This window comes from Rhinatrema bivittatum, chromosome 4 (assembly GCF_901001135.1).
Source record: "Rhinatrema bivittatum chromosome 4, aRhiBiv1.1, whole genome shotgun sequence".
In the NCBI taxonomy this organism is placed as follows: Eukaryota; Metazoa; Chordata; class Amphibia; order Gymnophiona; family Rhinatrematidae; genus Rhinatrema; species Rhinatrema bivittatum.
In genome coordinates, this window is record NC_042618.1 from 291,755,293 (window position 1) to 291,781,065 (window position 25,773).

The 25,773-nt window shown below is 42.3% G+C and overlaps 1 protein-coding gene across 2 annotated transcripts in view; it reads left to right on the plus strand.

Annotated features, from left to right (window-relative positions):
• EIF2AK4 (eukaryotic translation initiation factor 2 alpha kinase 4) overlaps window positions 1–25,773 on the plus strand; it is a 546,008-nt gene that overhangs the window by 98,639 nt on the left and 421,596 nt on the right. For both annotated transcript variants that reach the window (XM_029600187.1, XM_029600189.1), the window contains exon 8: window positions 16,090–16,247. In XM_029600187.1, coding sequence (XP_029456047.1) covers window positions 16,090–16,247 — 158 coding nt within the window. The remainder of the gene's footprint in view (window positions 1–16,089; window positions 16,248–25,773) is intronic.

Here is a 25,773-nt window from a genome sequence, read left to right on the forward strand (position 1 = left end):
AAAGCACAATGGATTCAATATCTCCAACCAATATCCACAGTAGTAACAGTGTGGAATCCATGGCAAGACATTTGTTGATGGTTAAATCCAGAAGTTATGACAGCAGGATCTCCTCTTTGAGAAATGGAACACAACCTAATCCTTACAACAGATGCCTCTCCTAAATTACAAGACACAAGGTCTAAAGACACAAATCAAAAAGACGTATCCAATAAATCTCCTGGAACTCAGAGCCATGAAGTATGCACTAAAAGCCTTTATATATCTGTTACGAGGTCACACCCTCATGATTCACACCGACAATCAAGTCGTCGTGTTTTATATAAAACGAGCAAGGTGGGTCAGGTTCCTGGATTCTTTGCAGGAAAGCAGTTTGGATCTGGGAATGGGCTCTCAGAAACTCAGTACTATTGCGGGCAAATTATCTGCCAGGGGTAGCGAACACATTAGCTGACTGACTCAGCAGAATATTTCATTCCCATGAATGGTCGCACAACCAATCAGTAGCAAACCAGATTTTCCTACAATGTGGTCGAACTTGGATAGACCTTTTCACAACAGAACAAAATCAAAAGGTTCACCATTTTTCTCAGGTGCGCCCAAGCCCCCTCAGGATCAAGCAAGATGCCTTCCTGGTGTCATGGTCTCGAGGTCTCTTCTATGCATTTCCTCCAATTCCTTTAATCTCAAGGACAGTTCAGAAATTGATGTGGGACCAGTCTTGAATCTGGATCAAGACCTGAACCTATTAACTCGAGAGGGGGGGCACTTTCCTTCACCCTCTTCACTCCTCCCTTCACCTGACGGCTTGGATGTTGAACGCAAGATCTTACAAGGTTTAATTCTTACAGCTGATATTCAACATATTATAATGGCAGCGACAAAACCATTAACAAGGAAGAGATATACCAAATGGTGTCGAACCCGAAAAAAATTCATCCATTCACCTCAACACCTACGGAAATACTCACTTACTTGCTTTACCTCTCCAAATTAGGCTTAGCTACTTCATCAGTAAGGGTATACCTCATTGCCATAACGGCATATCCTATGAGACATAATGGCTCCTCCATAGCCTCATATCCTTTAATATCCCGTTTCATAAAAGGACTCTAGAGATCACGTGATGTGGTGAGCGGGGAAGGAGGTTATCTCTCCTTGCTCCGGGTTCTGCGCTCCCCAAAACCTAACTAGCGAGCTAAAAAAACAACCGAATTTTTGGTTCACCTGCCCCGGGAGATAAAGGTAGTTGTTGGCAGCACCATCAGAGCCAAAGGAAAGCAGAGATGAGTGCCAAACCGGTACGAAAAGAAAAATTAAAAGCGGCGGAGACAGAGCTCAAAATGGCGGACGCCACTGCCAGCCGAGATCTAATGGCAGTAGAAGAGCAGACTGTCGCCAAGATTACGGAAGCAGTCATTACAGGCTTAACGCCGAAATTTGATGACCTTTCCGAGAGGTTTGGGGCTTTGAAGGAGGCGCTGAGCGATGTGGGACGACGGATCGATATAGCTGAAGGCAGGGTGTCTGTGGCCGAAGAAGACATCATGGCGGCGACCACGCGGTTAACAGCGTTGGAGCGGAGTGTCAAAACTGCTGAACAAAAGCTCGAGGACCTTGAGAATCGGGCTCGAAGAAACAACCTAAAATTTATGGGCTTCCCAGAAAACATCGCGGAGATGGAACTCAAAACCATACTGGAGGGCTGGCTGCCGAGAGCTCTGAACTTACCGGATCTAGAAGGCAAGCTGACAATCGAGAGAGCTCACCGCTTGGGACCCAAGCGGGATTCGGACAGACGCCCATGGCTTGTAATAGCCAAATTTCTTGATTGGGCCCAAAAAACCGCATTAATAACAGCCTTTAAAAAGATGAAGGAGCTGCGGTACAAAGAAGAGAAAATCATAATGTTTCAGGACTTTTCTGCCGCGGTAGCGGCCAAACGAAAATTATTCTCGCCAACGTGCAGCACACTTTTCAATAAAAATATTCGGTTCGCCCTACAGTTCCCGGCCGTCCTAAAAATTTGGAGCGCGGGACAGATACTCTCCTTTGACGCTCCAGAAAAAGTGGCGACTTGGCTTACCAATCAAGCGACCGGTTCATGAAATCGGGGGCCGGTGCAGAAGATAATCTTTATTTTTCCTTATATGTGTTGTTTTTTCTCAGCCAAGGGGCATAACAGTGAGTGAAAATGAGCCGGACACTATGCCTTGTCTGCCATGTAGGGAGTGATCCCAGTTACGACAACCTGTTCCATGTTTTTCTAAAGTGGGTAATAAGTACATTATGTAAAAGTTTCAGTGGGATTTTGACTAGCTAGCCAGGGGAAGGTTGGTTGCAGAAAGGGGAGGGCAGAACCTGGTCACATAGAAACGGACCTCAATCCCCATAGAGAGTGGGGCGGATATTCAGACGAATTGAGGGGTTGGTACTCAGAAGGAGTAATCAGGGTGGGGGTAGATACAGGGAAGGGATGGGGAAGGGAAGGGACTCAGGGGTTGTACCTAGCTAGGGGGCGCGAAAGAAGGTTCATAGACTATAAAGTTCCTGCTCGGGTAATTAGGAAGGGGGAAATGCTATTAGTCCACGCCATTGTCATAAGGGTGCGTCTGGTACGGAACCGCCGGGAGGCTCAGGCTGGGGGGTCCACCGGTTTGGTACTGCTGTCTAGTGCAGTGGTTCTCAACCCTGTCCTGGGGACCCCCCCAGCCAGTCGGGTTTTCATGATATCCACAATGAATATACATGAGAGAAAATTTGCATACACTGCCTCCATATCATGCACATTTTCTCTCATGCATATTCATTGTGGATATCATGAAAACCCGACTGGCTGGGGGGGGTCCCCAGGACAGGGTTGAGAACCACTGGTCTAGTGTGTTAAGCCAACAAATGCTATTTGTGTTCACATGAGCAACTTGAGGATACATTCCTGGAATGTAGGGGGCCTCGGCTCCCCTGTTAAGAGACAGAAAATCTTAAGCACATTACAGCGTATGAAGGTGGATGTAGTGGGGCTTCAGGAGACTCATTTAAGTGAGGTGGAGTGTAAAAAATTGAAAAGGGGACGGATTGGGCATTGCTTTTATAATCCAGCGGTAAAAAAAAAAGCTGGTACGGCAATACTGATTCATAAGCAGTTGCGGTTTGAACTGTTACAACAGTACACAGACACTGAAGGGCGGGTGCTAATTGTTGTAGGTAAATTGCAAGGCCAGGAGGTAACACTATGTTCCGTTTACGCGCCCAATCAATATTCACATAAATTCTTTCAAAGTCTAGTGGGAAAATTGTTACAATTTCAGAGAGGGCAGTTGTTTCTCATGGGAGACTTTAATTGTGTACATGATGCAGCTCTGGATAGATCCCAACCTGGAGCACGTGCAAGCTACACAGACAGGAAGGGGATTGCCTATCTCTGCAAGGAACTTACCTTGATTGACATTTGGCGCACCTTACATCCTACAGAGCGGGATTATACCCATGTGTCCAGGGCACATGCGACAATGTCCCGGATAGACTATATTTTGATATCGGAAACATTGTTTCCCAGGGTGCAAGGGGCGACCATAGGGGATGTAGCAGTATCAGACCATGCCTTGATTGGGGTGAAAATCCGGGACGGAGTTGGTTTAGACCACCCTAACTTATGGAAATTTCCGGCCCATTTGGCGGACGATTTGAAGTTTGGGGACTTTCTGGTAGCTAAATGGAAAGAATATGCGGCCCATAATGAGGAACATGTGCAGAACCCAGAGTTGTACTGGCAGGCCGGCAAGGCGGTCATGAGAGGTGAGATTACTTCATATGTGATAGCGCAAGCTAAATGTTTGCATAAGAATATCCTGGACTTGGAGCACAAACTAGCCAAAGCTAAGAAGGCCCTGAGTTGGCGCAGGAATAGGGAGACCCTGGAAGTATATCACGAATGTCTTAAAGCCCTAAATGATGCCTTACATCGAAGGGCGCAACGAACTCTGCTAGCTGGGAAACATAAGCTCTTCCAGTACGGGAACAAGGCAGGCCGCCTATTAGCCAAGCTAGTTAAGGTACAGAGGGGGAAAACGTTTATAGACAAATTAAAAGACAAACAAGGGAAACCTCTCACGACAGCGGAGGGGATTGGTGCAGAATTCCGACCCTTTTATATGGACCTCTATCAAGAGGACAGAGGGGGAGGAGTTGCGGAAGAAAACCTTTTTTTTCGTGATTTAGTTTTACCCCAAGTCACAGAGGACCACTTGCGGAAACTGAACGAACCCATCACTCTGGAGGAACTTCAAGGGGTTATTAGTTCAAGCAAAAGGAACAAGGCGCCAGGACCTGACGGCTTGAGCGCTGAATACTATAAGATCCTCAAGAATGTTGCCTCGGAAGCGTTGCTTGCTTTTTTTCATAACGCCCAGTTGAAGGGGTGTTTTCCCGATGGCGTGACAAAAGCCTACATAATGGTGTTGGAAAAGCCTGGTAAAGACCTATCGAACCCAGCGGCTTACCGGCCTATTTCATTGCTAAATTGCGAGGCGAAACTCTTTGCCAAAATTGCAGACAAGACTGAGTGTGGTTTTTCCATATCTGATAATGGAACATCAAGCTGGTTTCGTTAAAGGACGGGCAATCAGTATTAACATGACGAAATTGCTGGTGTCTATGGCTGAATGCCAAAACAAAGGCATAGAGGCAATGCTGGTCACATTCGACTCGGAGAAGGCCTTCGATCGAGTGTCGTGGGCGTATCTCTTCTCTGTGTTACAGCGCTATGGCCTCAGAGGGGAAATTCTTAACTGTATATCCCTGTTGTATCATCACCCAACTTCGGCGATTCTGGTGAATGGCCTATCTGAAGACTTTTGTTTACATCGCGGCACTCGCCAAGGGTGCCCATTGTCTCCCCTGTTATATATTTTGTCGATAGACCCTTTGCTGAGGAAGATAGCCGGGGATCACCAGGTTCGAGGATATGGAGGGGGGGTACATAATTTTAACATCTCCGCATTTGCCGATGATGTATTGGTATTCCTTACCTCTCCCCAACAGGACTTGGCCAAAGTCCTCCAGTACCAGAAGGAGTTTGGAGCCTTTGCAGGCTTGAAAATTAATACGGAAAAATCTGAGGCCATGGCGCTGGGAAATAACTTAAGGAGGGAGTGGGTTGGCAATTTCCCCTTGAAGTGGGTAGATAATGATATGCGATATCTTGGGATTCGTTTGACTCGAGAGGTGCACCAACTGCATAAGGCTAATATTGAGCCCCTGTATCAAAACATGGCCAATAAGCTGAAGGGGTGGGGGAGTTTGCCGCTGTCCCTTACAGGAAAAGTTTTCTTGTTGAAAATGATGGAACTGCCGAAATGGATCTATGTACTACAACAACGTCCGCTTTGGTTAACAAGGGCGGAGGTACTATGCATACATAGACTCTTGAGGCAATTTTTATGGGGGACGCAAAGACCCCGTCTACCGTTATCAATGCTGATGTTGCCCAAACTGCAGGGGGGATTAGCTTGTCCGAACTGGAGGGACTACAATCTTACCTGTATCCTCCGTCATATATATGATTGGATAAATGGCACTAGTATATACTCACGACCCAGTTTCTACTTGACTGGATGACTCCATATCGTCCTGTGAATCTTTTACAGATACCGGGAAAGATGGTGCCAGATAGATTTAAACAGAGCTTGCTACTATTCTCCGGTAGGGGCGCTTGGAGATACTTGTGCCGGACGAAATTGAAAATGGCAGGTATTGTTTCTGCATATCTCTCCTTTGTGGGAAACCCACAATTCCCCAGTGGCTTGATGACTCGGGTGTTTAGGACCTGGGAAGGTAAGGGCCTAGATAATGTATACTGCTGCTTGGACTTAAAATCCCTAAGCCTGAAAAGTTTCCAAGAACTGCAGGAGCAGTATGGATTAGGCTCTCATGATTTCTTTGCTTACCTGCAGATTAGGCATTATATATTTTCTCTTAAATATATTAAGGAAGATTTTCTTAAGAGTCAGGAAGATTTTCTTAAGAGTCAGGATCTACGGGTGTTCTTTCTTACTAATGGGGCGGAAATCCAACTCGAGTGGGGCCTTTTCAAGAATACTGAAAGGGCTAGAGAATAACAGAGCCATTGAGGGCATACAGGCTAAATGGGAAGTAAGGGCAAGTATTAAGCTAAGTGTAGATGAAATAAAAGATTGTCTCCAACACAGTCATAAATTGACTGAAAATGTAATTCTTCGGGAAGTTCGATATAAAATATTGCACTGTATGTACATGTCCCGAACTCAGATGTATGCAGCTAAAATATGTGACTCTGCTAAGTGTGTAAAATGTGGCATGTATGATGGAACCCTAATTCACATGTTGTGGGACTGCGAGGTGATCGTACAATTCTGGCGTATGTTACTAATGGAGGTGGGTGGGATTTTGGGGCTTACCATTTCCAGAGAACCTTTATTATGTTTACTAGGGATGACACACAGGGACTTGGCAGAGTTAGATAATGAGGGGTGTCCTTTTGTACAGAAGGCTGTATTGATAGGACTCCAGACTATCATGGCTAAGTGGATTACAGAGGAGGCACCGGAAAAGTCACAGTGGCGCTCGAGGATGATCAACTTCATGTGCTTTGAATATCTGTCGGCAAGGCGCTCGACAACGAAGAAGGTGGCCCTTTGGGAGGCGACCTGGCTGAGATTTTGGAACAATCTCCCATCAATCATACAGGCAACACTCAAGCTTCAACTGTACATGGACTATAGGGAATCTTCTAGAGAAGCGAGCAGGACATGAGGCATCCTAAGAAGGAAAATATCCAAGCCTGGACTCTTAGTCTTCAGTATTTCCTTATATATAGACTGTGGACCACGGGCGTTCTAGCTTGGACTCAATTTATTCATTCATTCAGGATACAGGGAGGGAGGGGGGAAGGGTGGGTGGGTGCAACTGTTTTCATTACATGTTCAAGGAAATTGTTTGTTATACGGTTGTATTTAACAAAAAAAACTTTCAATAAAGAAATCTATTAAAAAAAAAAAAAAAAAGGACTCTAATCTTCATCCTCCAATCGGGAAACCCCCTGTCCCTTGGGATTTGAACATAGTCTTATCAACCCTAATGAAAGCTCTTTTCAAACCTCTGCAGTCTTCTCATTTGAAATATCTAACTTGGAAAGTAGTTTTTCTAGTAGCAATAACTTTAGCTCGAAGAGTAAGTGAACTTCAAGCTTTAGTTTATTTCTCGCCTTACAATTTTGCCACAACAAAGTAGTTCTCCAAACTCATCCTAAGTTCCTTCCCAAGGTAATGTCAGCTTTTCCTATTAATCAAGACATTACACTTCCAATATTCTTTCACAAGCCTCATGCAGACGAGAGAATCTCCATAAGTTAGATTGCAAATGAGCATTGGCCTACTATAAACAAAGAACTCAGCCTCACCGCAAGTCTTCCCAACTGTTAATATCATTCAGCCCAAATTTACTAGGAGTGGCAGTTTCCAAAAGAACCATAACAAACTGGATCCAAACTGTATTCAGTTCCATCATACTTCAACACAAATTCCCATATCAGGTTCAGTTTCAGCACATCAACTGTGAGCTAAAGCTTCTTCTATAGCGCATCTGTGAAATGTTCCCATAGAGGACATTTTTAGAGCTGCCACTTGGTCCTCAGTTCACACTTTCACTACACACTACTATTGGACCATTTAGCAGCCGCGGATAGCAGACTGGGACAGGCAGAAAACCATGTCCACTAAAGATTAAAAAATAAATAAAAAATAAGGAAATGTAGGATATGGAATAATAGATAAAAACAAACAAACAAAAAAAACCAAACCATCACCTCTATTCCATACCTTCAGTTTATTATAAGAACAAAAGAAATTGCCATACAGGGTCAGACGAAGGGTCATCAAGCCCAGCATCCTGTTTCCAACAGAGGCCAAACCAGGCTACAAGAACCGGCAAGTACCCAAACACTAAAAAGATCCCATGCTACTGATGCAGTAATAGCAGGGGCCATTCCCTAAGTCAACTTGATTAATAGCAGTTAATGGACTTCTCCAAGAACTTATCCAAACTATTTTAAAACCCAGCTACACTAACTGCACTAGCTACATCCTCTGGCAACAAATTCCAGAGCTTAATTGTGCTTTGAGTGAAATAATTTTCTCCGATTAGTCTTAAATGTGCTACTTGCTAACTTCATGGAATGCCCCTAGTCCTATTTTACAAAAGTGTAAATAACTGATTCACATCTACTCTTTCAAGACCTGTCATGATTTTAAAAACCTCTATCATATCCCCCCTCAGCCGTCTCTTCTCCAAGCCGAACAGCCCTAACCTCTCCAGCCTTTCCTCATAGGGGAGCTGTTCCATCCCCTTTATCATTTTAGTCGCCCTTCTCTGTACCTTCTCCAGTGCAACAATATCTTTTTTGAGATGTGGTGACCAGAACTGTACACAGTACTCAAGGTGCGGTCTCACCATGGAGCTATACAGAGGCATTATGAAATTTTCCGATTTATTCACCATTCCCTTCCTAATAATTCCTAGCATTCTGATTGCTTTCATAAACCATCAATTCATCAAGCTCCACTGTCTCCCCACTCTCCTCTAGAATATGCATATGCAAAATATGCAATATCCCATTTAAAAAACACATCCGCCAGACCCATCAGGGAATACTACAAAGAATCACTTCAGGTTCCACATGCCAAAACCTACCAACATAAATCCTTCAGTCTCAGAGCTTTCTCTTCAGCAGGTCCAACTCTATGGAACTCTATCCCACCTGACTTGAGACAAGAACCATGCACTCTAACATTTAGGAAAAGACTAAAAACTTGGCTTTACAAAAAAGCATTCCCAGGCCTTGATTAAATCCTCATTTTTGATTGAATTATTCATTTTTAAATATTAAATATTTAAAAATGATTAAATATTCATTTTTGCTAAACAATTATATTAATTGATGCAATTGACTGAAATGTAAATATTTCTTTGTTCAATTTCTCCCCCTTTCCAGATCCTAGTTAATTTTCCCTGTTTTATTGTAACTTTCTCACATCCATAATATTGTTTTCTGTATTTGAAGTTTGAATTGGGAATATTGTTTACTATGTTACTCTTTACCTTACACACATTGTTAATTGTAAACCGGGTTGATGTGATTCTAGTCATGAAACTCGGTATAACAAAATAATAAATAAATAAATAAATGTGCAATTCTTGTTATTAGATAACTTAGATAATAATATACTGTATCCATCGCAGCATGGCTTCCGTGAACATTACAGCACAGAGACACTGCTGCTTTCACTAACAGACAATATTATGAGAGGATTTGGTAGTGGAAAACATTACATTCTGGTGATGCTAGACCTGTCGTCAGCCTTTGACACAGTAAACCATGAGATACTATTAAAAAGAGTAGAAGGAATAGGACTACACAGCAAAACAATCAACTGGTTCAAATCATATCTAAATAACAGATTTTTTCAAGTACAGATCAAAGATGTAATATCAGAAAAAATAAACCTTCAAACAGGAGTACCACATGGATCAGCCTTGTCTGCAACACTCTTTAACATATACCTACTGCCATTATGCCACCTACTGGCAGGCCTGGATATCATACATTACATATATGCGGATGACATTCAACTAATCCTACCCATCGATGACACAATTGAAAAAACACGAAACCTAGCTAACATGTACCTAGATATTATCAAACAGCTACTAAACCAAATGGAGCAAGTTATTAACATTGAAAAAACTGAATTTTTACACTTAGAACGAAAGAATATTGAGGTCATTCAAAACACAATTATGCTTAAAAATAACCAGGAAATAGAATTATCAGAGAAAGTATGGAACCTCGGAGTGATAATAGACACAGAACTCAGCATGAAACAACAGATATCTTTAAAAGTAAAGGAAGGCTATGCAAAGCTCATGATCCTCAGGAGATTAAAACCACTACTAATACCTACAAACTTCCGAACAGTGCTACAAGCTTTAATATTTGCAAGCACTGATTACTGCAACGCATTACTATTAGGATTACCATACACAACGCTAAGACCACTCCAAATACTACAAAACATTGCAGCAAGAATTCTGACAGGTAAAAGAAAGAGACCACATTACCAAAACTCTAGCAGAATTACACTGGTTACCCATCGAGCAAAGAATTCAGTACAAAACACTATGCACAAATTAATACATAATGAAAAAGCAGAATGGCCGAACACAGCACTATGTGTACATGTCCCACATAGAAACCTGAGATCAGCTAACAAAGCACTCCTAACCGTCCCTTCTATCAGAACAGCAAGACTAACCCAAGTTAGAGAACAGGCATTATCATTAGCAGAACCTATTCTATGGAACACCATGCCACTAGAGATCAGATTACAAAGAGACATCAAATCTTTAAAAAAAAAACATTTAAAAACTTGGCTTTTTAAACAAGCTTATCACAAAGAGAATGGGGAATAGAAAGTAGAAGGGGACAGGCAGTAGAACATCTGCACACAGCACCTAATTTGTGTGCATTTTATTATTTTACCTTACTGCTGACATAAAATATACAGCTTATAAAATTATATTTGTAAATAAAATGATACCTGTATAAAAGGACAAGATTTATCACATTCACCAAATAGTATTGATCATAAAACTATGTAACCGAATCTTAATGGCACCTGTCTAGAATGTATGTTCCTATAAATTTATCATTATTTTATGTGCCTTCCTGTAAACCGTTGTGATGGTATTTAACTTAACGACGGTATAGAAAAGATTTTAAATAAATAAATCTCAACTTTATTTATTTAAGCATTTTATATACCGTCATTCCAGTAAAGATCACAACGGTTCACAGTATACATACATTCATGCATTAAGAATACTCAACTGCTTGAGGAGACATTCATCATTCAAGGCTGCACATTCATAAGTCACATTCAGTACATTGATAAAACATGTCAATACTTGAAAGGACAATAGTACAAAAGTCAATGTAATACATATATAATACAGGTCAATACTAGAAAGATTGATAGTGCAAAATGTGGAGGGTAAAATTAATAGATTGTTACGCAGGGGGAGTATGAACCAATTGTTTAACACTTTGTTGGTTGTTATCGCTGGAAGGCAGGTGGGGAGTTGAGCTTTTAAGTTGTTAATTTTGTCTATTAGGGATTTGGCGTATTCGTTGCAGTTGTCTAATGAAAAGTTGTAGTTCCTGTATTTTATAGAAGATGGATCCTTAGGTCAAAGAGTAGTTTAGAATTGAATATAGCTCCATGTATCTGTTTAGCATAGTAGTCCTTTTTAGCTTTATTGGTCAAATTTTGGTATTTTGTTAGGACAGTTTTATATTTTTCTAGGAGTTCATCTGAGTGGCATTTGCACCATTGTTTCTCTGATTTTCTAAGGATTTGTTTGGCAAGTTTTAGTTCTTCATTGTACCAAAAGGTTTTGATTGTTTGGAGGATATCCTTTCATCAAAGAAAGTTTTAGTCTGGATGGGACTGAGATTATCAGCAATCTCGTTTACAGTTTGGTCCCAAGATTCAAAGGCTGGGGTGGCACTGGAATGCTGTAGATCTTGGAGCTACTTTTCAAGTGATTTGGCAAGTGCTTCAAGATCGATCGATTTTTTTTTTTTTTTTAATTTTAGAAATTTCAAATTTGAATACAAATTAAAAAGCAAATAAACATAATTCAGGAGTACATAGAATATCACAGTATATATTACCCTAAATTAGGATAAATATATATTCTATACGTTACTCAATTGCACAATATAATCATCTAAGACTCCCTGTTACCAAACAACATGAGAGAGAGGATCCTACTTTAGAGCAATAAAGACCAGATAATGCACTTTCAAAAATTGGGAGATTACGGAGTAAACTATTTCTTACCCTACAACTAAGAGGATGACATAATTTGCTCAGTTTCTTGGTTCCGTCGACTCTCTAAGTATTTCTCTAGCTGTTCAGACTCATAATAAACAAATCTTATTCCATCCACTTTCATTATACATTTACAAGGGAATCTGATAACTATATACCAAACGTTCTGGCCTGACTAGCCAACAATAAGAACTTTTTTGTCGTATCTGAGTCTCCTTAGAGATGTCAGGGTATACCCACAATTTTTGCCCCAAATATAAACAAGATCTTTTACTTAAAATAATTTTAATACATTATCTCTATCTTCTGAGAATTTAAATTTTACCAATAAGGTTCCTCGCATTTCAGTTTGAGAATTATAGGAAGTCTCTATCAGTTCTGTAACATTTAACGAAGTTCCATTTACTGGTGGATTTTCTGGTGGGTTTCCATTTTGTTGCTCATTTTTCTTCAAAAGAAAATATGCCTTCGATATCACCAGTAACATATCAGATGGTAGTAATAATACTTCCTGAAAATAGTTCTTTAATTGTTCCTTTGGGGAAGCCATTTTATACTTGGGAAAGTTTAAAATCCTATCTCATAGAATTCTCTATACTTTCCACTTTCTTCTCCAACACAGATTCTCCTTTAATTATTGAAAGCTGAACATTCTTTATCTGGTTAATTTCTTCTTCCACTTTCAACAAATTCACAGAATGCTGGTTTATTTCAGGAGTTAAATTATATAACACCGTCTGCAGCATTTCTTTTATATTTGTAGACAAATTTACTATGGCACTTTGCATAGACATTATCGCCTGCCTTAGTAACAACTTTTGGTTTCTCATTTGATACAAACAGTAGAAAAGTTATTACTTGAGATATAGATATACCTTGAGTGTCCTGGATCCTTTGAGGCTGAGCTCTTTTCATGACTGTTCCGGCTTCCATTTTGCTGGTCTTAGCTCGGACCTCGCGATAATTCCCTCCACTTGTGGGGAGGAGATGAAAGGACCTCCCGTTCTCTCTAATGCCGCCATACTTCCAGCTGCTCCTTCCCCGATAGGGCTCACTTCTAATGACGCCATTCGTCCTCTGAGTGGGCCTGGGTCAGCAGCTGTTTTGGCGTTACCTGGTGGAGTAAAAGTTGTTGGGGCCCCCAGGACTTAGAATGGTGTCTCCCTGGAGCAAGGGTGCTTGCTCCCCGCCCGTTTGCTCAGCAGGATATTCCGGGGTATAAGCTCCAATTGAGGCTGGAAGCCCATCAGCGTTTGTATGAGCGCGGGTCTTACAGGATTTGGGGCACCCTCTCTTACCCTGCCCTTACGCTTAGTATGTGGCATCTTTCGATGGCCAAGAAACAGGAAAAAGTACCAGAGAAAACAGCACTTCAGGAGCTTCACACGCCAGCTTCTCCCACAGATGCCATCTTAAGATCGATCTTTTTTCTGAAGGTGAAATATTAACAGCAATCCTCATGGTGATGGAGATGGTTATCTCCGCTTTTATTAGTTGGTGGTTGGACCAGGGGATTATTGTGTGTGAAGTGTTGACTTGGCAGTGCTTGGGATTGCTAAAAATTAGGTCTAAGATATGTTCTGCTTTGTGGGTGGCTTTAGTTATGAATTGGGACCACCCTAGAGTTTCCATAGTTTTCAGGAACATATCATAGGCTGCTGTTCTGGGGATTTTATCAACATATATGTTAGTCTCCGACTATTAAGGTGGAGTCTGAAGATGGAAACACCTTGGAGAATAAGATTTTTTGGTGGCAGCCTTGAACTATTTGATAGCCCTTCTCTGGACTGCCTCCACTCCTTTTTTTATCCGTTCAGAGGCATGGCCTCTGAACGGAATTGGACATAATAGTTCAGGTGAAGTCTTGCCTCTGATATTCTGTTTAAAGGCATTGCTTTTTTTTCTGCTAGTTATGCTTCTCCCTATCCACTCTGATATTCCTCTGCCTCTGGCCACTGCCTTGTTGCTCTGTTTCACTACGTTGAGATCATCAGATGTCACCCTAAGGTCTGTCTCCTGTTGGGTATACATCAGTACCTCACTTGTATTATGAACTGTTTCTTTGGATTTCTGCACCTGAAATGCATGACAATGATAAACTCAGATATACTAATCCTGAAATATTTGTCCTGTTTCATAGTGATCAGTATCTCGTTCTTCTCTGTTTACCTTCCCCTTGGATTTTTGCAACCCCAGGTGTTTTAATTGTACAATTTTTTGCACTGAATGTTTGCTGCCACTCCTCAGGCTATCTTAAATCTCTCCTCATACAGTCTACTCTGTTGCAGGTGTTTGTATCATCTACAATAAGACAGACTTTTCCTACTAGCTCATCTATTTATGAAGATATTGAGCAGAATTAGCCTCAGGGACAGATTCATGAGGTAGTCTACTAAATACCTTTCTGATTTCTTCTAGCTTCTGATTGAGCATGTGACACAGACCTCTGCTGCTCCTTGCTCCTTAAAAAATGAAATTTCAGACTTATCATTAAAATCATCCATTGTACCTGAAGACTGGAGGATAGCAAATGTAACCCCAATATTTAAAAAGGGCTCCAGGGGAGATCTGGGAAACTACAGACCGGTTAGCCTGACTTCAGTGCCAGGAAAAATAGTGGAAAGTGTTCTAAACCTCAAAATCACAGAACATATAGAAAGAAATGGTTTAATGGAACAAAGTCAGCATGGCTTTACCCAGGGCAAGTCTTGCCTCACAAATCTGCTTCACTTTTTTGAAGGAGTTAATAAACATGTGGATAAAGGTGAACCGGTAGATATAGTATACTTGGATTTTCAGAAGGCGTTTGACAAAGTTCCTCATGAGAGGCTTCTAGGAAAAGTAAAAAGTCATGGGATAGGTGGCGATGTCCTTTCGTGGATTGCAAACTGGCTAAAAGACAGGAAACAGAGAGTAGGATTAAATGGGCAATTTTCTCAGTGGAAGGGAGTGGACAGTGGAGTGCCTCAGGGATCTGTATTGGGACCCTTACTGTTCAATATATTTATAAATGATCTGGAAAGAAATACGACGAGTGAGATAATCAAATTTGCAGATAACACAAAATTGTTCAGAGTAGTTAAATCACAAGCAGATTGTGATAAATTGCAGGAAGACCTTGTGAGACTGGAAAATTGGGCATCCAAATGGCAGATGAAATTTAATGTGGATAAGTGCAGGGTGATGCATATAGGGAAAAATAACCCATGCTATAATTACACAATGTTGGGTTCCATATTAGGTGCTACAACCCAAGAAAGAGATCTAGGTGTCATAGTGGATAACACATTGAAATCGTCGGTACAGTGTGCTGCGGCAGTCAAAAAAGCAAACAGAATGTTGGGAATTATTAGAAAAGGAATGGTGAATAAAACGGAAAATGTCTTAATGCCTCTATATCGCTCCATGGTGAGACCGCACCTTGAATACTGTGTACAATTCTGGTCGCCGCATCTCAAAAAAGATATAATTGCGATGGAGAAGGTACAGAGAAGGGCTACCAAAATGATAAGGGGAATGGAACAGCTCCCCTATGAGGAAAGACTAAAGAGGTTAGGACTTTTCAGCTTGGAGAAGAGACGACTGAGGGGGGGATATGATAGAGGTGTTTAAAATCATGAGAGGTCTAGAACGGGTAGATGTGAATCGGTTATTTACTCTTTCGGATAGTAGAAAGACTAGGGGGCACTCCATGAAGTTAGCATGGGGCACATTTAAAACTAATCGGAGAAAGTTCTTTTTTACTCAACGGACGATTAAACTCTGGAATTTGTTGCCAGAGGATGTGGTTAGTGCAGTTAGTATAGCTGTGTTTAAAAAAGGATTGGATAAGTTCTTGGAGGAGAAGTCCATTACCTGCTATTAAGTTCACTTAGAGAATAGCCACTGCCATTAGCAATGGTAACATGGAATAGACTTAGTTTTTGGGTACTTGCCAGGTTCTTATGGCCTGGATTGGCCACTGTTGGAAACAGGATGCTGGGCTTGATGGACCCTTGGTCTGACCCAGTATGGCATTTTCTTATGTTCTTATCATTCTAGACATCAGTTAACAAGTGCTCGAGGTTTTAGGTTTTATGACACAATCTCAAACCAGTAGTGGTGGTATTTGTACTATTTGCAGGAATGAAAACCTGATGGAACTTCTATATATTTTACACAGGTAAGAATGAGCAACTTGGAAAATCAACTTACAATGCTCTCGAAGTGTCTACAGGCAACTTTGTCATTGTATATGAGTGGATACTTCATTGGCGGAAGAAGATGGGAAAGTTTCTTACTAGCCAGGAGAAGGAAAAGGTTGAAAAATGTAAAAAGCAGGTAAGTGTTTTGTATGTTAGTGACAATCCATTCTGGTGATCTCATGGCCTTAGCACTATTTACTGATTCACAAGCCTTACTCTGGGTAGTAGTAACCTGTTGGTTGATATAGAAGAATCCAGTCCAGAATGCTACCATAGCATGTCCAGAGACTCTGATTCAAGTTGCTCTTGCAGCCCATTCCAAGAATACAGTCTGGACTGTCTCTGCAACACTTCTCAAGACTCTGGGCCAGTCTGTTCCTGCAGCATTTTTCAAGAATCCAATCCAGGCTGCTACTACATCATGTCTAAAGACTCCAATGCAAGCTCTGCCTGCAGCTGTTCCTGAGACCCCAGCCCAGGCTGCTGTTGCAGCACTTCCAAAGACTATCTCACGCTGTGTCCACTGGGTCACATATTTTACTCCAGGTAGGTATCTCACCAGATTCAAAGACTTTTTGCAGGACTGCATCTCCCAAAGCAGCACCAGCGATCTTGATCCAGCTGGCTTTTCCTGCAGCCTTCTATTCTCTGATACAGTCTGTGCTCACAGCAGATTCTAGGACTCTACCCTAGACTGCTCATAACGGATTCAAGGACCTTTTGCCTGGCTGCCTTTCCAGACACAGCACTTAAGCCTTTGCTTCAGGCTGTGCCAGTCATATGCCCAGAAAGATTCTACCCCAGGCTAAGCCCATTGAAGTGCCAAGGACTCTCTTCAAAACTATGTATAACATTCAAGTTTCCATCCCAGGCTCTTCCAGTTTCAGCGCCATGGACCTTTTTCGGGCTGCCTGTGCCCACAAAGACTCCATCAAAGAGAATCCACCTACCTCCGTCCAGTCACTAGAGAAACCCACAATACCTTTTAACACAAGCTTTTCTTGCCATGTCCAGATGAGCCAGTTTCCTCTACTTTTCAACAGCAGCTTGAATCTGTCCCTGTCATATCTCAGTTCCAGACTCAGTTACTCTTTCCCAGATGGACTCTGCTTCAGCTGCATCACTTAAGGGGAATTCCAGTTCAGCTGCTCCTGTACTGCACCCTAAAGCTTTGGTCCAAGCTGCATTTGCAGCACCCAGGCTTCTGCCAGAAACCACAGATTAGACCTGACATGACTTCAAGGAAACCAGTGCCTGCTGGTGCTAATGCTCAAGCATCTGCCCTTGCCTTGGAGAGCCAACTATCCAGGGCTATCTCCTGCTTCAGGCAGCATCCGCAGTGCTCAACTCCTTAAGAACATAAATACATAAGAAATTGCCATTATGGGTCAGACCAAGGGTCCATCAATCCCAGCATCCCGTTTCCAACAGAGACCAAACCAGGCCACAAGAACCTGGCACGTACCCAAACACTAAGAAAATCCCATGCTACTGATGCCAGTAACAGCAGTGGCTATTCTCTAAGACAACTTGATTAATAGCAGTTAATGGACTTCTCCTCCAAGAACTTATCCAAACCTTTTTTAAACTCAGCTATACTAACTGCACTAACCACATCCTCTGGCAACAAATTCCAGAGCTTAATTGTGCGTTGAGTGAAAGAATTTTCTTCGATTAGTCTTAAATGTGCTACTTGCTCACTTCATGGAGTGTCCCCTAGTCCTTCTATTAACCGAAAGTGTAAATAACTGATTCACATCTACTCAATCAAGATCTCTATCATATTCCCCCTCAGCCGTCTCTTCTCCAAGCTGAACAGCCCTAACCTCTTCAGCCTTTCCTTGTAGGGAGGCTGTTCCATCCCCTTTATCATTTTGGTTGCCCTTCTCTGTACCTTCTCCAGTACAACTATATCTTTTTTGAGATGCGGTGACCAGAACTGTACACAGTACTCAAGGTGCGGTCTGATCTCACCATGGAGCGATAGAGAGGCATTATGACATTTTCCTTTTTATTCACCATTCCCTTCCTAATAATTCCTAATACTCTGTTTGCTTTTTTGACTGCTGCAGCACACTGAGCCGACAATTTCAATGTATTATCCACTATGATGCCTAGATCTTTTCTCCTAATATGCAACCTAACATAGTGTAACTATTGCATGGGTTATTTTTCCCTATATGCAACACCTTGTACTTGTCCACATTAAATTTCATCTGTCATTTGGATGCCCAGTCTTGCAGTCTCGCAAGGTCTTCCTGCAATTTATCACAATCTGCTTGTGATTTGACTATTCTGAATAAATTTGTGTCATCTGCAAATTTGATAACCTCGCTCGTTGTATTCCTTTCCAGATCATTATCATATTGGAAAGCACATCCCTGAGGCACTCCACTGTTTACCCTTTTCCATTGAGAAAATTGACCATTTAATCCTACTCTGTTTCCTGTCTTTTAACCAGTTTGTAATCTACGAAAGGGCATCGCCTGCTTAAACCTTAACTTTTTAGTTTTTCTTAGAAGCCTCTCATGAGGGACTTTGTCAAATGCCTTCTGAAAATCCAAATACTCTATATCTATCAGTTCACCTTTATCCACATGTTTATTAATACCCTCAAAAAAAATGAAGCAGATTTGTGAGGCAAGACTTTTCTTGGGTAAATCCATGTTGACTGTGTTCCATTAAACCATGTCCTTCTATATGCTCTGTGATTTTGATCTTTATACTAGTTTTCACTATTTTTCCCGGCACTGAAGTCAGGCTCACTGGTCTATAGTTTCCCAGATGGTCCCTGGAGCCTTTTTTAAATATTGGGGTTATATTGACCACCCTCCAGTCTTTAGGTGCAATGGATGATTTTAATGAGAGGTTACTAATTTTAACTCATAGATCTGAAATTTCATTTTTTAGTTCCTTCAGAACCCTAGGATACATACCCATCCGGTCCAGGTGATTTGCTACTCTTTAGTTTTTGTCAATCTGGCCTACTACATCTTCCAGGTTCACAGTGATTTTGTTCAGTTCATCTGACTCATCACTCTTGAAAACCATCTCTGGAACTGGTATCTCCCCAACATCCTCATTAGTAAACAGAGAAGCAAAGAATTCATTTAGTCTTTCTGCAATGGCCTTATCTTCCTTAACCCTTTAACCCCTCGGTTATCTAACGGTCCAACCAACTCCCTCATAGGTTTCTTGCTTCGGATATATTTAAAAAAGTTTTTAATTATGAGTTTTTGCCTCTATGGCCAACTTCATTTCAAATTCTCTCTTTGCCTGTCTTATCAATGTTTTACCCTTAACTTGACAATGCTTATGCTTTTTCCTATTCAGATGGATCCGTCTTCTAATTTTTGAAGGATTTTTTTTTGGCTAAAAGAGCCTTTTTCACCTCACCTTTTAACCATGCCCGTAATTGTTTTGCCTTCCTTCCACCTTTCTTAATGCATGGAATGCATCTGGACTGTGCATTCCATGCATTAAGAAAGGTGGAAGGAAGGCAAAAGATTTAAGAACATAAGAAATTGCCATGCTGGGTCAGACCAAGGGTCCATCAAGCCCAGCATCCTGTTTCCAACAGAGGCCAAACCAGGCCACAAGAATCTGGCAATTACCCCAAACACTAAGAAGATCCCATGCTACTGATGCAATTAATAGCTGTGGCTATTCCCTAAGTAAACTTGATTAATAACCATTAATGGACTTCTTCAAGAGGTTATCCAAACCTTTTTTGAACCCAGCTACACTAAATTCACTAATCACATCCTCTGGCATCATATTCCAGAGCCTTATTGTGCGTTGAGTGAAAAAGAATTTTCTCCGATTAGTCTTAAATGTGCTACTTGCTAACTTCATGGAATGCCCCCTAGTCCTTCTATTATTCAAAAGTGTAAATAACCGATTCACATCTATTCGTTCAAGACCTCTCATGATCTTAAAGACCTCTATCATATCCCCCCTCAGCCATCTCTTCTCCAAGCTGAACAGCCCTAACCTCTTCAGCCTTTCCTCATAGGGGAGCTGTTCCATCCCCTTTATCATTTTGGTTGCCCTTCTCTGTACCTTCTCCATCGCAACTATATCTTTTTTGAGATGTGGCGACCAGAATTGTCTCCCTTCCGGTTATTAGTTCAAATTTGATCATGTTATGATCACTGTTGCCGAGTGGCCCCACCACCGTTACCACTCTCACCAAATCCTGCATTCCACTAAGAATTATCTAAAATAGCTCCCTCTCATTGGTTCCTGAACCAATTGCTGCATGAAGCAGTCATTTATTACATCTAGGAACTTTATATCTCTAGCAAGTCCTGATGTTACATTTACCCAGTCAATACTGGGGTAATTGAAATCTCTCATTAATACTGAACATCCAGATTGGTTAGCTTCCCTGATTTCTCTTAGAATTTCATCATCTGTCTGACCATTTTGTCCAGGTGGATGGTAATATACTCCTATCACTGTACTCTTACCCAACACACATGGGATTTATACCCATATAGTTTCTACTGAGCATTTAGTCTCTTGTATGATCTTTAACCTGTTGGACTCTATACCCTCCTGGACATAACGTCCCCACCAAGTTGATCCTCCCTATCATTGCGATATAATTTGTACCCTGATATAGCACTGTGCCATTGGTTATCATATTCCACCAGGTCTCTGAGATGCCAATTATGTCAATTTCATCATTTACTGCTGTACACTCTCTTTCCCATCTTACTTCTTAGACTTCTGGCATTGGCATACAGACATTTGAAAATGTGTTTTTTGTTTGTATTAACAACCTGCTTTTCAGTTGATAGGGATAATTTGGAAATCTTTAGCTCAGATGATTTTTTACATATAGGCACATGGACTATGTTTGCTTTTATTGGAACCTCTCTGTTGGGATTTCCTAATTCTCTTGTTTAATTAGTATCCTTCAAGGATACATTCCTCCGAACTATGCACCGCTGAGTGACTGCTTTTCCCCTTGTTTCAGTTTAAAAGCTGCTCTATCTCCTTTATAAAAGTTAGTGCCAGCAGCCTGGTTCCACTCTGGTTATGGTGGAACCCATCCTTTCTGAAAAGTGTCCCCCTTCTTCAAAAGGTTCCCCAGTTCCTTACAAAACTGAATTCTTCTTCCTTGGACCATCGTCTCATCCACACATTGAGAATCCGGAGCTCTGCCTGCCTCTGGGGACCTGCGCGTGGAACGGGGAGCATTTCAGAGAATGCTACCCTGGAGGTTCTGGATTTAAGCTTTCTACCTAAGTGCCTAAATTTGGCTTCTAGAACCTCCCTCCCACATTTTCCTATGTCGATGGTGCCCACATGTACCACGACAGCCGGCTCCTCCCCAGCACTGCCTAAAATCCTATCTAGGTGACGCGTGAGGTCCACCACCTTCACAACAGGTAGGCATGTTACCAGGCGATCCTCACGCCCACCGGCCACCCAGGTGTCTATATTCCTAATAATCGAATCACTAACTATGATGGCTGACCTAACCCTTCCCTCCTGGGAAGTAGGCCTTGAGAGACATCCTCGGTGTGAAAGGACAATGCACCACCTGGAGAGCATTTCCTTGCTACAGGATCCTTTCCTGCTGAACCAGGTTGATGTTCACCGATCATGAGACCTTCTTCCTTCAAGGCAGCACCAGGGCTGCCAGTCTGAAGTTGGGACTTTGCTACTATGTCCCTGAAGGTCTCATCTATATACCTGTCTGCCTCAGCGCCTCCAGAGATCGGGCTCGTTCTCTGACAGGAGCAAAACAGTTTAACTTCTGTTTATTCGCTGCCTTACTGACTATTAAAAGCACAAAACACACAAACACACAAAATAATATTTTCCAATAGTTAACTTTGCCCCGATACTTTTAAAAAAAGAAAATTTCCCAAGCAAAACTTACTGATTCCTTTCAGCCACCAGCAAGGTGATCCTCTCCTCTCAGTGCTCCCACTAGATTGTGGGTTACTGAGCTCTTCCCTTGCAATATATATTGTGTTTCTGACGTAAATTAGTGCAAAACAATCCCTTTGGAGGTTTACACTACAGTTAGTTATCCTGAGTGACTCACTGCTGATCTGATTAAAAAATGAATGTACCTAATCAAACCAAATCACACTACCTTAACACCTTTCCAAGGTGAGTAACTGAACTGAACTTTTCAACCTTTTTACTTAGGTATACACTGCTCCTAGCTTATTTCTAACTTCTGCCTAAATTTTTTTTTTTTTTAATATACAAACACTCCAACTTCTGCTTATTAGCTGCCTTACTGACTGACTTTTTAAAAATACAGTCTAACTTCTGTTTATTCGCTGCCTTTCTGACTATTAAAAGCAGAAACACACAAACACACTATTCCCCAATAGTTAACTTTGCCCCAATACGTTTAAAAAAGAAAATTTCCCAAGCAAAACTTACTGATTCCTTTCAGCCACCAGCAAGGTGATCCTCTCTTCTCAGTACTCACACTGGAACCCAGTCTTCCATGGTGTCAGGTAGTTCCCATCTGGCCAACTCATCTTTAATAGACTTGGAGAGTCCTTGCCAGAAGATTGCGATGAGGCTGTCATTTCCCCACTGCAGCTCAGAGGCCTGAGTCCTAAAGTGTACTGCTTATTCCCCAACTGTGTGAGATCCTTGTCGAATCTGCAGAAGTTCAGAGGCGGCAGAGGTGGAGTGATCAGGCTAATCAAAAACCAGGTGAAAGTCCTATAGAAAGTGGGTCCTCTCATTCCCAAAGGGGGGATGCCCAGGCCAAGGCAGTAACTCTGAATAGAACAAAATGACAATCCAGTGGGAGCACTGAGAGGAGAAGATCACCTTACTGGTGGCTGAAAAGAATCAATAAGTATTGCTTGGGGAAATCTTTAAAACTTAAATAAATAGGTAGTCAGGCATGCAATAAACAGAAGTTTGTGTTTGTATTTCCCAACCCTCCCATGCACCCCAAGCTCATTCTTTAATTTATGAGCAAATTTTTTTTTTTTTTTAAATCATCCTTTTTACTTAAATTCAGAAATTCCCCACACCTTATCAAGAATTTGATCATTCCCTTGTAGGTCATTACCAGGTATATAGTGAGTACACTAATACATTTAAAGGACGCTAATTGTACGCATTCCAACCCCCACAGCAACCTAAACTTAACCTCAAGCTGAACAAATTTAAAATGAAGGCAGCAGTCCAGCAGCAAGAGGGGGGCCTCCCAGTCTTTTGAATCGAGTGTCACATGTATGATTTTTACCCGCCGGTGAGAAAATGTATGTGTGTGTCCAATGCAAAGAGCTCCAGTCTCTCAGAGAACAAGTCCGATCTCTCTAGGCTAGTAGCAGACCTGGAGGAGTTAAGGCAAACAGAGGTATATAGATAAGACCTTCATGGACATAGTAGCCAAGTCCCAACTCCAGACTGGCAGCCTCCCTGGTGCTGTCTTGGAGAAAGAAGGTCTCATGATCGGAGGGGATCAACTTGGTGCAGCAGAAAATGATCCTGTAGCAAGGACCTGATCTCCAGGTGGTGCATTGTCCTCTCGCACCTCTCGCTACTGCCCAGGAGGGAAGAGTTAGGTCGGCCATCTTAGTTGGTGATTCAATTATTAGGAATGTAGACAGCAGGGTGGCTGGTGGGTGTGAGGATCACCTGGTAACATGCCTACCTGGTGCAAAGGTGGTGGACCTCAAATGTCACATCGATAGGATTTTAGACAGTGTTGGGGAGGAGTTTGCTGTTGTGGTACATGTGGGCACTAATGACGTAAGAAAATGCTGGAGGAAGGTTCTGGAAGCCAAATTTAGGCTCTTAGGTAGAAAGCTGAAATCTAGAACCTCCAGGGTAGCATTCTCTGAAATGCTCCCTGTTCCACGCACAGGTCCCCAGTGGGAGGCAGAGCTCCGGAGAGGAGACTCAATGCGTGGATGAGGCAATGGTGCAAGGAAGAGGGATTCAGTTTTGTAAGGAACTGGGGAACCTTTTGGGGAAGGGGGGAATTTTTTCCGAAGGGATGGTACTCCACCTTAACCTTGGTGTTACCAGGCTGCTGGTGCTAACCTTTAAAATGGAGATAGAGCAGCTTTTAAACTAGAACAAAGGGGAAAGCTGACTAACTCAGCAGCGCATGTGTTCTGTTCGTGGACCCTTGAGCCGAGGAGGAGTTGTCTCCACCTGTAGGGAGGCCCCACAGGTTCCCTCCGTCGGTTGGTGAGGCAGGAAGGTGGCAGAAACCCCTGCTGGGCTTCACCACTACCAGCCCTCGTTCCCCTCAGGTTGAGTCCTTGGGTACCGGGGCTGGCTGGACTTACGTGGGGTCTCCGCAACAGGCCGGAGTCCAAGGGGTAGTGCAGGATCAAGTTTGCCTGGGCTGGGGTCGTAGCCTCGAAGGTGCAGTGTCCAGGCGAAGTGGTGGCAGGTGGTGAAGCTCGTTGTTGATGTCCGGTTCAAGGTCGTGGCAGGCAGTGAAGTTCGTAGTCTATGTCCGGTCCAAGGTCAGCCGAGGTCAAGCAGAGAGGCACGAAGAGTAGGAGTAATGGGGAACGTAGGAACTAGCCACAAGCAAGGAGACCTGTTGCCAAGCCGCCGGCTGGGAGCCAGATGCAGCCTGAAATAGGCTGGAGCTGTGATGTTAACAGGGAGGGCCGGCAGCCATTTCCCACCACCGGCTCTTTTAAGGCCCGGGAAGAGCCGAACACGGGCATGTAGAAGGGGCCTGTAGAGGAGCGGTAGGCGGCGGGATCCCGGCCGCAGAAGAGAGAGGGGAGGCTCCTGCAGCTCCTGGATGGGATGGCTTGTATCAGCAGCGATTTCTCGACGCAGCCAGGGAGCCCGGGCCTGCTGCTGCAGGGCGGCAGGAGATGAATGAATCAGACCGTGGAGCCCCGCGGTCAGCAAGCGTTACAGCATGGTTCGGAGGGAGGTATATTCAAGGGATACTAATGAAGCATTAGAGTTAGGGCATCCCAACAGAGAGATTGCAATAATAAGAAAAGTAGTCCAAGTACCTATAATTAAAAACTCACCTGAGCTAAAAGTTTCCAATTTGTTCCTATCAACTGAAAAGCAGAATGTAAATACATACAAAAAATACTCTTTGAAATGTTTGTATGCTAATGCCAGAAGTCTTAAGAACTAAGATGGGAGAATTAGAGTGTAATAGCAGTAAATGATGACATAGGCTTAACTGGCATTTCAGAGACATGGTGGAAAGAGGATAACCAATGGGATAGTGCTATACCGGGGTACAAATTATATTGCAGTGACAAAGAGAAGCATCTTGTTGGCGGGATGGCATAGAATCCAACAGGATAAAGATCCTGCAGGAGACTAAATGCACAATCTAATCCTTATGGGTAACTTTCAAAAGGGAAACTTTGATAAAATGAGTAAAATAGTTAAAAAAAAAACAAAAAAACAAAAAAAAAACCAAAACAAAACTGAAAGGTACAGCTACAAAGGCAAAAAGTGTGCAACGGGCGTGGACATTGTTAAAAAAAACAACAAAAAAAAATCCTAGAAGCACATTCCAGATGTATTCCATGCATTAAGAAAGGTGTAAAGAAGGCAAAAGGATTACCAGCATGGTTAAAAGGTGAGGTGAGAGAGGCTATTTTAGCCAAAAGTTCTTCATTCAGAAATTGAAAGAAAGATCCATCAGTAGAAAATAGGAAAAAGCA